The 18573-nt window shown below is 40.1% G+C and overlaps 1 protein-coding gene across 4 annotated transcripts in view; it reads left to right on the plus strand.

The window, feature by feature from the left end:
- The window catches only part of ehbp1 (EH domain binding protein 1), a 157100-nt gene that overhangs the window by 35962 nt on the left and 102565 nt on the right, over positions 1-18573 (plus strand). For all 4 annotated transcript variants that reach the window (XM_035904844.2, XM_087850042.1, XM_087850041.1 and 1 more), the window contains one exon: positions 17339-17520. In XM_035904844.2, the coding sequence (XP_035760737.2) occupies positions 17339-17520 (182 nt within the window). The remainder of the gene's footprint in view (positions 1-17338; positions 17521-18573) is intronic.

The raw sequence follows: 18573 nt of genomic DNA on the forward strand, positions 1-18573 counted from the left end.
AAACGCTGCCATTTTCTGCCACTGTGCAGCTAAAAATATTATTTTAATGCTCTGAAAGCACATCAGCAATTTGTTGGCTAAATAAGGAAACGATGCAGTCACATTATGGAGGAAATTACCCCACAATTCAGCTTAAAGTGAAAAAAATAAAACATTTTATAAGGAGAGTGTCTGTTTCTCCTTTTGTGCCAATGTGGGTATATTTTTGTCTTTGTGTAACTGCACCTGTGTCTGGGGAACTCTGTATTTGGCTGTGTTTCCAGCCAGTTATGTGTTAGGGTGCTGTGTGTGGCTGTGGAGGCCGGGTGGTCCCTCCTGTCGCCCTAATAGGCTTACTGGCCCCTAATCCACACCACGCCACCCTGTCACATGGCCAGTCTGCTGACTAACTGCGACCACTGCCATAGAGGTTTGTCTGTGTGTGTTTGCATGTGTCTCTCGAACTACATCTCTGTGCTGTTGTCATGCTTGTCTGTAACTCAGCAGGTGGTAGCTGGTGTCCTGAATATGTTTTTTTTGTTCCCTTTTTTTGTATTTATTTCATGTTTGCGTGTTAGACAAACAGAACACAATCGTGTGTGTATAAGCCACATTTCCTAATTTACATTCTTTTAAGTTTACAAACTGGATTTTTGTATGGAAAAACGTAAAGGAGAGATGCTAAATTATTTTAGTTCACGTCACATACAACCTAATTTAATCTCAAGTGGGCCGTATCTGGAAACTTTATTGATTTTGTCCCAAAATTGTTTCTTACAAGGAAAAGAAAGTTTGACTTCGACTGTACATCGGAAAAAATACAGAGGCCTGTAACCGTCACCTGACATATTTCAGTCTAGTCCTCTGGGTGTCGAAAATAAAATAGAGATTCACAAGAAGCATCAGTGTTGACGTACTGTTGCATGTTGGACACCTGGCAAGATTTAAGCTAATTTAAATGTCGCTGTACTTATGTCACCTGTAGCTATAACACTTGTAACAAAGACATGTTTTTCCACCACTTTTGCTTCATTAGATTTCAGTTTAGGATTATTTAAGTGACCAAAAAATGACATCATTACATCATTACAATGAAACACTACTGTTTAAATCAAAGAAACATCAGAATTGTGTCCTCCTGTCTTACTTTAATGTGGTATGACAGGTGAGAGGCGGGCCTTTTGTCTACAAAATACCTATGAAACTGTGACTCTGTGCTATCCGGCTCGATTTAACAATCAGATAACCCCTCTCATGACGTGTTTCAGTCGAATGAAATACAATATTTTGCTTCCTGTTGCACTCTAGAGTGGAAAGTTTTAAAAACCTTGGAAATCTGGCCTAAATTTGACACTTCAGAGATATGGCAGTGTTCATATTATATATATGTCACAGTTCAAAACAGTATTTTCAAACTCTACAAGGTTTTCATGAAGCAGAAGTATAAAGATACTGATTTGAAACGTGCCTGTCTAATGCAAATTTTGATTATTATCATATTTTCATTTGCAGTAATTTAATTAATGTATGTATGAGAAGGTCTTGTTTGTTTTTCATGTTTTTGTGTCAGTCAAAAGAAGCTTTATTACAAGGTAATTTACCATAATGGCAGCTGACTTAATTCAGAAAGGATTCAACAAATTCAGAACTGGAAGCGATACTGAAATGCATCTTTTTGTGTGTGTCTGTAACACTTCTATTCAGATTGTAGCTCTCACATATACTCAGACACGCAGAGGCACCTTCTGATTTGTACAGCTTTTGGCACACAGCTGCTTGGCACACACCGTATCTGCTGTCTTAGTGCGTGTGTGTGTGTGTGTGTGTGTGCGTGCGCGCGTCTGTTTTTGCTTACATGCATACATGCACGTGTTTGTTAATTAAACTGATTAAACTGTTGCCCCTGACAATGTGGGGCTTTGCTTCTGTGCTTGCATCATCTTTTTCAGTTTCCTGTCTGTGTGGGTGTAGTTTTGCTTTTAGTCCCGTTTTCTTTTGTCTGCTTTGATTTTTTTTTCTCTCTCTCTTTTTTTAAATCCTTGCTTGGCTTATTCTTTCGTCTTTTGTCCTTCACATGCTGTGTGTGTGTGTGTGTGTGTGTGTGTGTGAGACATATGTTTACGGTGTGTGTCTTGTGCATACAGTTTGTGTATGTTGTTTACACTTGCATGTGTGCATTTGTATTTGTGTGCCTTGTCCCACTGGTCCAGGTTGTGACCTCGGCTTTCATCTCCTTGGTTTGAGGCGCCTGCGGCCTGCTGTGATCCGCACCCGGCCAACAACGCAGCAGATGTCACCAGACACTGACAGTCACATGCACAACATCTCAAACACACACAGTTTGTGTCTTTCATAGAGTATTTACACATATGTGCACACAGGCTCTCGGCATGGATCCACATACACCATGTAATGTCCCTCTCAGACACATATAAATACATTTATATTACACACACGCAGAAACCAGCTCAAACAGGCTTTGTTTTTGCCTCATACAGTGTGATGTTTGACCCCATAACACAAGTATCACCTGCAAAACATCCTGTCCCCTACCTGTGTCGCCTTCGTTGTAGAGCTCGGAGTTAGACCAAACTCAAAATGTTATTAAAACGTGTCTGTCTTTATTCATAACATGCTTCCAGTATTGTGTTAAAACTGTAATGATGAAATCTGCTGCTGTAGCAGCTGTATTGGGAGACAGCCTACCTCTCTGCTTTTAAGATTTTAAGCGTAAAACTTGTCTTTCTGATAAACTTTGATCAGGTGACCCTGAACCCTTGTTCAGTCACGTTATACTGCAATGGGCCTAGGCTGCTGGGGGGTTCTTCCCATGATACACTGCTTCTTCTCCACTCAACTCTTTTCACCCAGTTATAGAAAAGAGCATGCGTCATCCCTTGAATTAGGGAAGATGATATCACAAGTAGTGAAAGTGTATATAACACTTTGCATTTAATCATTAGTTATGATTCATCTGAGTCTGTGCCACAGTGTGTGTCTTTTATCCAATCTTCCTCCCTCACCCCAGGTGCAGCAGATGGCTATCCCTTAATTTTAAAATCACTTTCAATCAGAAAAACTCCAAATGCACTAAAATTCCATCCATGTAAATGTATAATTCAAAGTGGACTGGAGTGCTTCTTACCTACTAGCTAATGTGGTCTTTAATTATGATCATGGCTGCTGTCCCTTGCCCACGCTCAATGTGTACAGACTCGTGCCAGTCTTTAACACAAAAGAAATGCAAAAGTAAAGTGATTATACATGAAATCAGTATTTTAAACGGTGATGTCGTCTTGAGTGCTTTATATTATAAGATAAAGACCCTAAAATATTAGCCTTTGTTTTTAAATAATTATTTCTGAGCGCTACTGTCTCAACAAAGTCTCTCGGTCGTACATTATTGGCCGCCACACCCTCTCTTATCAGTCATCTCTGAGGTTGTCCTCTATCACTTCATTGCCTCACATGCTGTCACCTGCCCTTCTCCTCAGTCGGCGCTAATCCGACTTTACCTTCTTGTCTTTGTCCTCATCTCGCCTTGTTTTTGGTGTCATGTGTTACATGGCGATGATGGGTGGTCAGGCAGTTGTGGTGGGGCGTGAGGTGCAATTGGAAAACAGCTGCGGAACAGTTATTATCTCTTGGTTATTTATTTTTCCCCTGTGCGACTTAAGATGGCTGCTTGTGATGGAGACAGGCCCGTGTGGCTCGCAAAACACTGTCTTCTGTAAATGCCCATGTTTATCCACAAGCTTGACCCAGTGGGCCTGAGTGGGTGGGTTTCTCAGGAGATGCAAGTGATGGTTATGGTGAGATAGAACGTTTGTGCATATACAAAGGCTTTTATGGTAAACTCCAGCTAAACTACTGTGCAGGGAGACTGGTTTGACATTATCTTTTTCAAAATCTGCTCACAGTGAGTACGTGCGAGTGTATGTTTGTATATGACAGTATTAGGAAGTGAACACACACACACATACACACACAGAGTTAAACTAAGGTGACTGTTCTGCTAAGTGGCAATGAATAGGCTTTAGTGATGTGCTCTGATGCCCCTGCTAAGCCATTCACTGACAGTTAGACTGATCCCTAAACATGCTCTGTTTGCCATATAAATCTGTTTTTGGAAAACCGTACCCACAGTCTGGGATGAGGAATTTGAGGTTGCTGATGCTAAAAAGGAAAGTGTTAGGAGTTGAAGTGAAGGACACTGTATCATGAACCCCTTTCACCTTCAAGAGGCCAAATGAGGCCATTTGTAACTGAGTGTTTCTAGCTATATTTTATATGTTAATGTTTATTTGCCATTGGGGGTTTAGAAATTATAGACTTTGATTTTATTGTAATTTGATTTTAATGATTCCATAAACTGGACATCTCATTTTGACAGTTATAAACAGGGGCTGCAGATCTCTCTCTGGGATGGAAAGGTGTAAATAAGTCAGGTAAAAGACAGCTGTGTGAAGCGTTGCATTTCTGTACTTCGTATGAAAAATGAACAGATGTATGTAGGCTATAGTCTAGGTCAGTCACTGCACTGGCAATACACATACCTACATCCTGGATATGCACGATGCTAACAGCATTAATGTTTCAGCTGCGTTTTATAATATGCTTTAGTTATTGAACAATGTGATTAATGGTTTTAAATAGCTCTGAATAAAGCACATGATTTATGTATGATTGATATTTAATCATGTATAATAGATTGAGCTGAATGTTCACTTGTTTTCTTACTTTGAGACTAATTCATCTGATTTCTTTTTTTCCTTTTTACATTTAAAAAAAGTTTGTTCAGACTTAGTTATACACAGAAGCACTGAAGGTACAGAGATTTGATAACCACTCTGACTATGATGAGTTTGTTGCGATTTGTCTGTCAATGTATACTTGAGGGACTAGTTCATTTTAAAATTGGGGTCAAAATAATGCAAGCATACGCAGTCGACTCAAACATACCATATAAACATACATTACATCTAATTTCTTCCCCGATTTTTTTCTTTTTATTTCTTTTTATCTTTAAGATTTTTTTTTAAACAAGTTATGATCATTAAGCATCCTTAAAGTATATAATTAGCTCAGTGTAACTGTTGAACGGTAACAGTGAGGCAGACAAAGTAGGAAAAACAAAAACCAAAGAACTTTTCTGACTTAACATCATTTACTTTCAGTTTTTCTTCTGATAAATATCCACAAAAAGATCTAAATCGTTCAACCTCTGGCTGGCAGTTTATGCTCGTCATTATTGTTTGGTGAGCATAGCTGTTGTTTGTGTTTCTGGCACGTGCTGCACTTTGGTGGCATTTCGGTGTGTTGTACATCTGTTGTTGTAACCTGGTGAGGCTACTGTACAAGTGGGTTGGTCTTTAGTGGCATTTCAGTCATATGTAAATCTTTCCCACCTCTAATGTAATGATTTTATTTATTTTTATGTAAGCGTGATAGGTTACAAGGCTATGATGATGTCACAGTTCACTGAAGCAATGACCAAAGTGTCAACCTCAACTGCAACTTCAAGCAGCAGTTTCTGATTATCCTTGTGGAAATTTAGCTTAATGTTCTGTGATGCTCAGAACTGCTACTTTGTTCCAGATATTAATTTGGAATTAATGCAGTTCAATCATTTTTAAACATAATATGCTCCAGTTATTGAACAATGTGATTATTGGTTCTAAATAAAGCACACGATTTATGTATGGATAATGTTTGACCTTGTATAATTGACCTGAATGTTCACTTTTTTTGCGTGTTTTCTTACTTTGAGATAAAGGAATCAATTCATTTGATTAATCTGCAGTTTAGTAACTTTTAAAGGGACATGCTTCAGTTATTGAAAAACGTGAACTGTTGGCTTCTATCACATTTACAGTGTTAGCTGTCAATTCTTTTGAGGTTGTGAAAGAATTAGATTAACACAAATGGTGTAGCCGCATTATGAATGTTTGAAAAATGAGATGGATCCATTTGTATCAGTATATCTTTACATGTAAATGCACAGAAACAGAATTTGTGAACCCCGTTGTTCTTTCATGCAAAAGGAATTTCCGAGTGCTCATCCATGAACGCTCGCGCACACGCACACCAGCTCCTTATCCAATCCCTCCACTAATTCCCCCTTGGTAGAAGGTGTTCATTGTTTCTCTTTCATTCTAATCTTCCTCTCTCCCTTTTAAAAAAAAATCCATATTAGATTCTCTTTGAGTTGGCCACAATCAGAGCCACTGAAGCAGAGCATCACCCTGCTAGTGTTCTTTGTCTCCCCAGATTTGTCACTTAGCATGGAGAGTACACCTTTGTCATGGAGCAGGGTGGGAGAGAGCAGACTCTCACTTTGGGCAATTGTTTCTTGTCACAGGCCATCTTAACCTCCTCCCTCCCCCTTAAGCAAATCAGCTTTGCTCTGGATTAGGGCCCTATCATAGCGGCGTCAGATCTCAGCAGCCTGCCAACAAACAGCTAAAACAAATGGATTCTGAAAGTGAGAATTGCATGAAAATAATTTCCCCCAAAAAATTCCGATCTTGTGATTACCTGGAAATCTGCCTGTTAAGTCTCTGGCATATAGAGGTCCCAGTCTGATTAATCTAGAAAACCCTTGAACCTCTTGGTGTCCTCTTTTGTATTATCTGCTGAGAAAGTTACGAAACATGGTGGGAATCATCCAATAGTCATCATAATCTTTTTGGAACGTGTTTATATTGCAGTTTCATGGTAAGTCGTCATTGTTTTAAGTACATTTCATGTTAAGAGGCTTTGTACTACCTTGAAATAGATACTTTAATAAGAATTTAGACAGTGTAGATAGTCAGAGGCAGTTTTTCCCAGAGGTCTGGGTGTTGTTTTTGGCGTGGGAAGAGCATGCACATCAGGCTTTCTTAAGCGAACTACCAAAAAACCAGTGTGTCTCTTCTGCAAATACTCTAATTGTAAAAGGCTTTTTGTAAAATGAATAACAAACCAATATAATCAGCATCATTTACAACATTTACAGTGAACATCTCCAATTTCAGCTGGAGAATGTAGTCCTCCTTCTGCAGCCTCGTTGACCTCGAACTTGCTTTCCAGCTGCACCTGGTGCATTGTAGTTAGTACAACTCCAGCTCACAGCACATCTCCATCATCACCAGAAGGAAAACTACAATCACCTGCTGAAGTCCAGTTTGGTAGAGTGTGACAAACTCACTGGAAAGGGAGCTAACGGATATCAACGACCACCACAGTAACTACCGGAACAGGAAGTTAGCAGTAGATAAAGAGCAAGAGTAAGGGAAAGCAAATAGGAGACCAATTTAGTTTAATTATTTATTTTGACTGTTAATAATAGTACACACATGTACTTTTATACTGTCAAAAAAAGGTTAAAGCCAATTTTCATCTCTTATATTGTGATATATATAGCATTGATGATTTTCTTTCAATACATTTTTTTCCACACAGTTGCTATATAATTAATGTGGGCCACATAACTCTTGTCATTGTAATGTGAGCTGTTTGGCCATTTCCACTGTCCTGCACTACTCCATGACACCTTCCTGATGCAAATTCTCAGCAGCACAGATTCACTACATTCCTACGCGAGCTGTTCCAATCAAGTTCACATTTTGGACAAGCTCCCTTTCTTTGGTAAAACCTCACAAGAGATCGTTTCCACCTGTTACACATTCACACAGTACTACTTGGACATGGATGGATGCTCTGTGTTCCTCACCCCCCCCCCCCCCCCTTTTTTTTTTTGATGCACTTGTATTTCTCATATATGTTCATAGAAACGCACACTAACTCAGACTTTATTGAGCACACACCACCATGGATGTCTGCCACCATGGTGATTCTGCCCTCCTCATATCTCAGCTGCTGCTTCATGCAGAGGGAGTAATCGATCTAAGATACAGTAGCTCAGGGAGTGTGTGTGTGTGTGTGTGTGGGGATGGTGATGTTATTGGCCATTTTAGGTCTCTGTGATGGCCAGAGATGGTAAAATGGCTGGAAAAGTGATGAGCAGGCACTTCATAGACCAGGAATGAACTCTAGCTAATCCCGTCGACCTATCTGTCTCTCTTCCTCCCTGCCTCCTCATCACTCTTTACTTTCCTGTTATACCCTCTCCCTCATTTTCTCCATCTTCTTCCCTTTTTTTGACTTTTCTTTTTCGTTAGTTTCCTTGCAATCAGTTTCTCTCTGTCTTCCTCTCTACCCTTCTCTCTTTCCATTTCTTGACCACCCCCTTCTTTTCCAACCCCCCTGTGTCTCTTTCTCTCTGCAGCAGAAGTGCAGAGCCAGGGCTTTTTCCTGCTGGTAATTTATTTTCCCATTAGCCCCCTGTCTGAAGTGCATGCTCTAGGTCTGAGTGTGTGTGGGGGGCACTGAGGGCCACCCCAAAGAAAGACCCAAAGAGTCAAAAAGAGGAGGGCACCCTGGACACACTGATAACGTGGGAGAGAGAGAGAGAGACTGGGTTGGAGGGACGGAAATGAAGTGAGAAAGAGATGTGAGATATTAGTTTGGTGTCCATCTAAGCAGTTTTGCTCGTTATGAATTGTGATGCAGACTAATCAGAAAAGTTCAGTGTCAGTGACTTATTTCAGTGGTGCTAATAATTAACTAGTTGATCCAGACATTTAAATTGATTGAATGACAACAGTTTACTGTCTTGAACTAATTCAGATTTCCTGCCTTCTTTTCTTTACTTTTACCTTTCACCATCAGTCAAAAAGATTTTCACCTTAAGATTTTCCAAACTAAAGCTTTTTTTTTCAGACTGTGAAAAACAAACTGTTCCAAGTTGAACCAGCAGAACGTTATATGTTCACACAGATTCATTCTGGCTCTCATCTGAAGCGATTTTTACAGTGACAGTTTAATTCAGTGTCCTACAAAAATCCCTTTTAAAAGCCTGTTTTTAATATATAATATATTCATCTAAATGTGTCCATGCCAGTTGATGTTCTCCTTGTTGACTGCCATAGGGCTGTTGAACACTGCGATATATATCTGGCTTCCAGTTTCATAAATTTCATCACTCTGATAGTGTGATAGTGCAAAAGGGCAAATTAAAAAAAACAAATAAAACTACAGTTCTCAAATGACTTGAATAATGTGTTTGCCTACAACTGGTTGGGGATTTTTGACATGATCATGGCAAAAACGGTAACTTTAGGTTCAGCTGTGATGCTAAAGCCACATGTAGCTTGTTTATAGACAAATGTTAGCATTTTACTTTTTGTGACTGTGTTAATTTGAAGATTAAGCAAAACGAGTCAGCATCATAAGCTATAATTTCCACATAACTTCATTTCTGCAATAACCTCAAAGCTGATGGAAACATGACTGCTTTTTCTTTCAAGGACAATTTTGGGTTGACCTACAGAAATTTGCCATACTTGCTACACTACATTGCTCAATGCACATTTTTTCTCTGCAATCAGAGCTCAAAATGCACTCGCACTCAAATCAAGTCTGACCTTGGTGGGAAGGTCATGGGAGTATGGATGCCATAGACGCCTGATGATATTTTTCCCTCCTCCTTTTTGAGTTCCCTAAACCTGCTGACTTGGGTTCTGGCTGTGTGGGGTAGAGATGAAAGCCATTATATCTGGAGATTTCATTAACTCCATTTGGCCTCTAGAATACACCAGTTTTCCATTTAATGTGTCTCTCTGTTTGGCTCTGTGTTACAAGCTAGCCAGAGGTTACTCCCCAGTAAAACGCTCCACTCTCCCAGTTGGGATTAGGCCTTTTAAGGACTGGTTTGTGTGTGGCGCTCCCCCTTTCATCTGCTGCCATCAGAGGCACCCCTACATTAAAGGGATTCCTCTCTCTCTCTCACTCTACACCCATCGGTGTTTCCTCTCTCATTTAAACACACTGTTATGTTTCTTTCAGACTGATTATCAATATGTGTGATAACTGGAGTCTCTTCACAATTTAATATAGATTACTGGGTGCACACTTGCTGAATAAAGAGATTTTTTTTAATCTCATGAAATAAATTAAATGATAAAGTTTTAGAATGTGGTGTCATTAAACTCAATAGCAACTATTTGTGTGAAGGTTTGCTTTGGGGGTGGGGGTGGGGGGGTGTCAGCTGGAAGTAAAGTGTTTTTATCAAGTAACTGGCCTCTCTGTTGTTAGGTGACAACAGTAAAAGAGTTATTTATACAACAGTTTCATCTGGGATAACTTGCGCTCTTTGGCCCTAATTTCCAGCCTCTTGCCATTCAGTTAGACCCTTTGTTTTTCCTGATGTCTTATACATTTTTTTATAGAGACAGTAAAGTTTCAGAGCACGAGGTCAGTGTATTTACAGGTGATTGCTGCAAAAACTCTACTGTAAATATTTTTCTATTCTTCACTCTGTATGATGTGATCTGCTGTTCAAATTTTGTTTATCAGGGGCAGCAAATCAGAAGAACGTTGTCCTAATGAGGATGACCTTAAATGAAGACAGACAGAAGTACTCAAGAGTTCCTTGAAGTGAGCATAACCAGTCTACTTTAAAGGAAGATTACTTTTAATCAGAGTGTTTTTGCTCCTTAGTTTATATTGCTGTCCTTCATGTTTTCTGATGAAATAATGAAAATACAAGTTCATCGTAGCAGCTGTGGAATCCAATGAGATCATTTGAAACAAGTGACAGCTACTACACCCATAACCCCTTGTAATACCAAATACAAAAATGACAAATGAAGAGGTGACAAGTTTAGATATTTCTTCATCAAGCTTTAAACTGAGTGTAGCGTAGTGGTTGGAAAATAGTGTTTTATCCTACCGTCAGCATCGAGCGTGGTTCTCGTTTCATGAGTGATTGTTTCTGCACCATATTCAATTTCTTTGTCGTATACAGAAAAGGGACAGTGTGACTGGCGCTCACTGACATTCAACACCATATTCTTCCAGCACTAGAGCACAAACTGCGGTGTAATCTACAATAGTTTAAAACAACCTTAATCCCACTCTTGTTGTAACTAATCACCCTCTTTACTCACTTTCTTCCCATACTTTTACTCAATTGTTTGCAGTTTTGTTTTTGGGGTGGTTTTTTGTAGTTCATGCCACCCGAGACGGGGTGGTGGTTAGTGAAAGATCATCTAATTTTGGGGCCACAGTGGGAAATTCCTCTGGTCCTGTTTCCAAAGTGTATATACATATGACAATACACATGAAAGCCATTTTCACAGTTCATTCCATTATTAGGACCATTGTTATTGTAATTCAACATAACCAAAGTAATAGTATTGCATTCCTTTTATGGCTATTGTTGCCTTTAAAATACACACACATACACACTGCTTGGGGGAAAAAAAATAAATCCTCTCATATAATAGTAGCAGATGAATAAATTGGTCTTAATCTGTGTGTGGATGTGTGTGTCTATAACGCCTATAGTGCAGCATTCATAGGTGGTATGTAAAACTGGCAGCCTTATCAGTTATCAGGGGAGGCCAAATTGACACAGAGGAATCACTCCATTGTGTGCGGATTCAAAGAGAGATGTGAGCACATTGGATGTCTCCATTTCCAATAACTGTGACCTTGAGGCAAGAGGAATAGCACTGTACCCCCACGTCCAATCTGCTGACTGCTCGATTCAGACAGAGCCAGTTGATTTTGGGTGCTAATCGGGGATACCTCAGGGTTATTCTAAAGGGTAAATTGAGTTTGGCTTTTATTGTTTCTGAACCGTGTGAATGCAAATCGCAAAGGCCAGTGTACAGTTTTGTGTGGAGTTGAATATTTATAGTCTGTCTTTTTTAAAGTTTTAGGTTCAATAGTGTTGCATTTAATAACAGAAAGAAAAAAGCTATTAAAGGATGACAATTCTTTTCAAAATGTGACACGTGTTATTTTTTTAATGGGCTGCCTTCATGAAGTCTGACTTCAGCTGACCTCAGGTTGCCCATTTTACCCCAGTCAGGATTGTTTTGTTTATGTGGTAGCAGGCTTAAGTCAGATAATCATCTGCTTGATGTGAAACCAGCGATTCATCACGTCTCATTATTGTTATAATACTAAAGCCATGTTTTTATCTCCAGTCTATCTCAACAGCATACTAAACATCACCACAAACTCTTCAGTTATAGGCAGATTGGTTGAAAAGGGCATACTCCAGAACTGTGTATACATAAAGTAAAGACGATTGTCATATACATATATATATAAGTGTGTGTTACCTGTCTGTACATGTGTCTGTTGTTTTTGGCCACTTCATGAACAAAACTATATTTATTTTAAGCTTCAGTACTTTGAAAATAACAAAGTTTAAATATCCTGGAAAAAAACATGTTTGCATTCATGAAACTAATGAAAATAATATGTGAATATACAGTAAATTTCCTTAATTATAATCTCTGTGAGTTTGACCGAGTAACCAACCTGAGGAAGCTTTGGGTTTCACAACTCTTAAATTTGTCCCTGACAAATGCCAGCAATAAAGGAAAATGTAACCAACACTAAATGTAATCAAAATGAACTTGTTAAACCATCAAAATAAAGTGTAAACAGGTAAAGACTCTCGAAACTAAACTGAAACTAAATTGAATTCAGATGAAAAATTTAAAACTTTTTTTAAATCAAAGCTGCAATATCGGCCACCAGTAGAGTACAAATAGTACAATGTATGCTTTATTGTATTAGTGTATTTTAAGAATAAATAAATAAGATTTAAATTGATGGTGAATGTATGGCTCAACGTAACGTTTGTTTAAATCAAAGTCAGTTGACCTGTGTTAAAAAGCCATTAGCTGATCGTGTCTGTTGGACATCTTTTTGGCCACGTTCACACTGCATGCGAAAGCACATCAAATCCGATTTTTTTTTTTTTTTTGAGCCTATGCGACCCATATCCGATCATGATATGACAGTGTGAACAGCACAAATCCGATATTTTCAAATCTGATCTGGGTCGCTTTCGTATGTGGTGCTGAATCCGATACATATCCGATGTTTCAGAAAGCGACTGCTGTTTGAATGGTCAAGTCGCATTAAATCCGTCTTTTACGTCAGTGACACAAGACAGACGGCAATTATCAGCGCCCGAGAAGACATCGGCCATCCAATGTAGATGTTAGTGAAACTGTTGGGAAGACAACGTGAACGTTTTATTTGTACTGCATAATCTGCAGATTCTGACAGAAATCTGCAACTATCCTTTGAAGCACCGCTCTTCTCTAAAACAGCAATAAGGATAATTATTAGGTTATTTACATTATTATGTAAATAATAAAATAACTTAAAGCAAAAATTGGGAAACGTTAAGTCCAAAGTCTTTATATTAACGGCCATCAGTCAAACAATATTTTTTGCTCTGGGTCTAAACAGAGCGTGTTATGTGTGACATCTTCTTTTGCGCATGCGGGCCGCTTTGAGCGTTCACACTAGAGCGCGTTTGCTGTCACATTTTATTTGTAGTGTGAACGAGCAGACAAAAAAATCGGATTTGATCAAAAAATTGGAATTGAGCATTAAGACCTGCAGTGTGAACGTAGCCTTTCTGACGTGGTTTAACACTACCCAACTGTCTGTTTCAAGCCAGGTCTAAACAAAGAAGGCAGGTTTCTTTTTAGCACTCAGTATAATTAATCCATCCCTCCCTTACAAAAGGGTCCCTACCCCTGCTTTTCTCCGGCCCGTCCCATTGGCATTTTAGGGCAGAGAGATTCAGCAGGACCCCCGGGCACCCTCCTGCCCTGACCCCTGCCCCCCCACCAGGGGAGCATCTGTGGATTGATTCAGGGCCAGCTGGCACCAGGGGGAGAGAGGCAGGACTGGTAGTCTAAGACGAGGTCTACTCCAACACAGATACACTCTTCTTGAATGGAATTTATTAAAAAAATGAGGTGCTGTGGGTAGTTTCAGGTTTGCATGCTCTTATTTATTTATTTATTTTAAGAACAGCCTGAATTTTTGAGTTAAATTGATTCCAAGTAGAAGCTTAACCTTGATCTCTGTTGATGCACTGTAGTTGTAAAAAGATGCAACTAGGGGGCAGCATGCAGCCATCACCCCTCCCTCCTTTACATCCTCTGCCTGTGCCCGTCTTCTTCTCCTACTCCTGTTGTGCTTCCTCTGCACACACACATTTAGTCCTCCTCCTGGCTCAGGAAAAGAGCATATTGATAGTTCTATCCTCTCTGTAATAAATTAAACTTCTACATTGTCCTCCCTTTTCATTTTACACATTGTCACAACCTCCTAGTCCCTCTAATCCCAGTTACCCCCTCCACTTCCCCGCTCACCATCACCTTTTCTCACACACACATTGATTGACAAGTAGCATCTGGGGAAATGGAGCACATTCCCATTGTTTGCTGCCACTACTCAAATCTGTTGAAATGGTTATTCCATTCTTCCGTCGGAGTATTTGCATATCCTTAAGTATTTCCTATTTTCCCCACCTCCCCTTTCTCCCCATCCTCCTTTTTGCTAAATCCCCTCTTCTTAAGTGTTTAGTGCATTTGGAAAATTCATTCATAAAGTATCTGCATGCGCTATTAGCTTAGTATAATAGCCAGGGTGTAATCTGCAGAGAGATAAGAGGTGGGAAGAGAGTGCTTTTTTATTTTTTATTTCCTCATCTTCTTCCTGTCCTGATGGGGCTGCTCTGTGGACAATCACTGTGCCGATGATATGTCATTATGTTCCCCAGCCAATGTGACAAGGCTCAAATGTCAAGAGGAAATGTCAAGAGGCCTTGCTTCTGTAGTTTTTATTTATTTATTGGTCTGAGAGAGGCGTGAGGTACTAAGGAGGAGGCAAAGAGGGAGAGAGATGGAAGGATAGGAGGGTTCGTAGCGATGTAGTGTTGGATATCGACAGGAGATGGAGAAATGGAAAGGTGGAGTAGAGGCTAGAGATACAGATTCAGATCAGCTGTTTTCACTCCTGAGCAAGGATGTATACTAACTGGGTTCACACAGTCTTTGGCTCTGCTCTGCTGTACTGCTACCACATGCCAGCGGCTTTAGCCTCAGCAGTGTCAAACTTAGTTTCACACTGTTTAAGGCCATACCGAGAAATGACAATGGCATTAAGGGCCAGACATTTAAAATGTACTGATAATCTTGAGTTTCATTAAAAATACCACGCTCATATAGCCTTTTTATAGACCGTTTTGCCCACTTATACCCTTATTAATGTATTCTGATTACAGAAAACGACTGCCAACTCACAACAATTTTTTTCACAAACTGGTTCTTGCACATTTCTACAAGTGTTATTGTGTTTAATTGGGCCAAGCATCCACCCATCATCCATCCAGGTGAGAGTCACAGAGGCAGTAGTCTAAGCAGCAATCTGCAGACCTCCCTCTCCTCCAGCCTGTCCTGGTTCTGCCCCCAGGGTCAAAACACCTCATCTAAGAAGCATCCAGGTGGCATCTTAGTCAAACGCCTGAACCACCTCAACTGACTCCTCTTGACTTGGAAGAGTAGCAGCTCTGAATAACTCAGCTCTTCACCATCTGTGTAAGGTTGAGCCCAGACACTCATTTATACCACTTGTATCCATTACCTTGTTTTTTGGGAGACCACCAGAGCTTATTTGGCCATAGCTGAGGACAGAAATAAGACCAACGACTAAATCAACAGGTTTGCCTATATGTTTAGCTTTCTCTTCACACAGCAGACCAGTACAGGCCAACTCATCTGCCAGTCTGCTGCTGCAATTCTTTATTCATCCTCTACTCTAAAAACACATTTCCAACCCAGAATGAGTACTTCACTCTTTCCCAGCTGAGATCCCAATTCTCATCCCACACCACTCCAGTGGAGGTTTCCCTTTGATGGAGTCAGCAGAACCGTCTGAAAAAGAACCGTCATCCGAAAAGACAGGCTCTCTCACCTCAGTTTAGTCTGTCTCAAGCATCAACTTATTTGTTTTATTATGTGTTATCAAATTTGTTAGCTTGTAGGTAAAATATAATTTGACATGTGCAAAGTTCATATAAGGTCGTGAAGGCTTGGATTGTTTACTTCAGTGTTCATTGTATCCACTTCTTCAGTATTTCCGGCCACAGTTATTTGCAGTTTGTTGGTTCTCATATGGTTGGCCTGTAACACTTTTAATCTCTATTTGGAGCTTACATAGTTTCTCTCTATATTACCAAAAGCTTTACCACTCTGTACTGATACAAATTCTGTGTGTGTGAATGTGAGTGTGAGAGTGTGTGTGAATACCCTGCAGTCCTCAGCGATAAGGCTGAGATTGAGTTTTCCCCCACAGAGCCATAGCGTCCAAGGAGTGTGTGTGTATGTGTTTGTGTGTGAAGACATCAGGAAACAGGCAATGTAAAGAGCTTGTATCGCTTTATCTAGCCTATCCGCCAGAGTGTATGTGTATATGTATATGTGCTCTCAGACTGGTGTAGTGTGAAAGGGAGCTTGCTGGTTTGCTTTGTTCGGTATTGTGCGCACGAGAGGATGAATCCTCAGGGCTCGATTCACAGCTGAGACAAGTAGGTATTTTTCTGTGGTATAGTTGGATGCAGCTTTTAGACAGCCGTGCAGTGAAATGGAGACAAAAAGTGAGAGCAGGCGAAACCAGGCATTTTAAAAAGAAAAGAGAACATGTGCCGTACGCTGCCTGCTGCTTTCATTCTGGCTGGCCTGTGAAGGGACGTGTGAGACAGGTTGGTTTTGGTGCTAAGATCAGTGCCTTCTCCCATGCAAATAGGGAAAAAAAACATTTAACCAGGAAACACATTACAAAAACAGAATCAGTTAAAAGAGAGGAGGCACAAGAGAACCGAGAGGGGCAATGGTATGTCAGTGGTATCAACACAGCAAGGAGGTGAACCAGCCTGATATTCACTGACAGCATGGTGCTTCCATAGCAGGCAAAACCCATCAGTTTTTGTTGGAGGGAGGGCAGACAAAAGGCTGGAACATCCCCAACTGTTTAGTTTCCATATCTAGCAGTCAGTGACAAGGCTTTCCGGCAGTTCTTATTTTTAACACACTTTCCTCTGGTGAGCAGCTTGCATCCACGCACACACACACACGCAGGGCCATGTCACTGATTGTATAACTCTTATCACCTGGTCTGTGGCATATTCCCAAATTCTAATTTGACTGCTAGCCCCTGGCCCAGAGCCCATCTCTGAAAAGAAGTACAGCAAAAATGGCTTCAGCGTGGACCTTTGATAGGAAATATCAGGAGGGATTTTACAGCAGAATTCACAATGAGGAATTCAGGAGGGACCCACTTCTAGCTTCTTCTGGATTTATATAAACCTGACACTGTGATGGGCCATCAGTTTAACCCTCTCCCAGCACTTTATGAAAGTTTCAAAACAATAAAAAAAACAATTAAACTCAACCTCTTTTTTCTTTCTTTCTTAAATTCTGTCTGTCCACAGGAGTCTCCATCAGGGCGGAGGAAGGCCTTGGCCACTAGCAGTATAAACATGAAACAATACGCCAGTCCGATGCCCACACAGACAGATGTCAAGCTGAAGTTTAAGCCCCTGTCCAAGAAGGTGGTGTCAGCCACGCTGCAGTTCTCCCTCTCCTGCATTTTTCTCCGCGAGGGGAAGGCCACGTAAGTTTTTGTCGTCTTATAATATGACCCACATCCTTCGGAAGTGGTTACACGTTGCGATATTCAGCAGTGTTCTAAGTTGTTTGTAACCCTCACTAGTTATAACATTAAATCTGATGCATGTAGGAATAATACCTATCAAATTTGGCCCAAAACCCATGTTCACGTCTTCCTTGTTCTGTTGCCTTTGCTTGTGTTGAGTTAATCAGTGTGTCGTTTCATTGTATGTTTCAAAAGTAATTTAAGCAAGCACATAGTGAGATCGTCATGTTAAATTTTGTTGCAGGCTGTCTTTAATCACTTTGAATGTCTCACACTAATGACTGATTGGAGCCACAGATATCCACATGACTCTTTCACATTGGTCACAATTAATTTTGGATGGTCTGGCTTCATTAGGCTCTAATTTAGAGTCTAGTGATGAAGAGACTTTTTTTTTATCCACTGAAGGGTATGAAAGGATATTTAAAAAAAGTAATAAAGTTGCCAAGTTTGCAGCAAAGAGGACAAATAAAGCTGTTGATAATCCCTGCTGTGAGTAAGAGAGTAATTTGTGTTACCCTTTGCAGACTAGTAACAGATGCTTGGTATAAAAGTCTAGCTAATACCCTTTTTATGTCACTTCTAACCAGAGGTGACTGAAAATCTAAATTTTCTTTGTTAATCTGTTAGAGGGTGAAATTTTGCTGTTTTATTTATCAGTTTAAATTATAGGTACACACAGACACACACACAAAGACACTTGTCAATCATTTTAAGATATTGAACCATCTTTCATTTGAAGACATGCTTTCAGTCAGTGTTTTCTGTTTGTTATTCATTTTAATTTGATGGCAGCAACTTTCATTTAAAGATACCCCTCCCCACACACACAAACACATATACACTGAGCATGAGCAAAGCGGCGAGGCCTTTGTTGTGTCGCGGATGGCGGGTCGATGGCGCGTAACCCTTGTTAACCCTTCGGGGAATGATGTCGACCACACACAAACAAACTCCATCACAGCAGTTCAAATGAGCCCATGGGCCTGGGAAACACCAAACACAAAGAAC

The sequence above is a fragment of the Neolamprologus brichardi genome, chromosome 13, assembly GCF_056152115.1.
Source record: "Neolamprologus brichardi isolate AB-2024 chromosome 13, ASM5615211v1, whole genome shotgun sequence".
In the NCBI taxonomy this organism is placed as follows: domain Eukaryota; kingdom Metazoa; phylum Chordata; class Actinopteri; order Cichliformes; family Cichlidae; genus Neolamprologus; species Neolamprologus brichardi.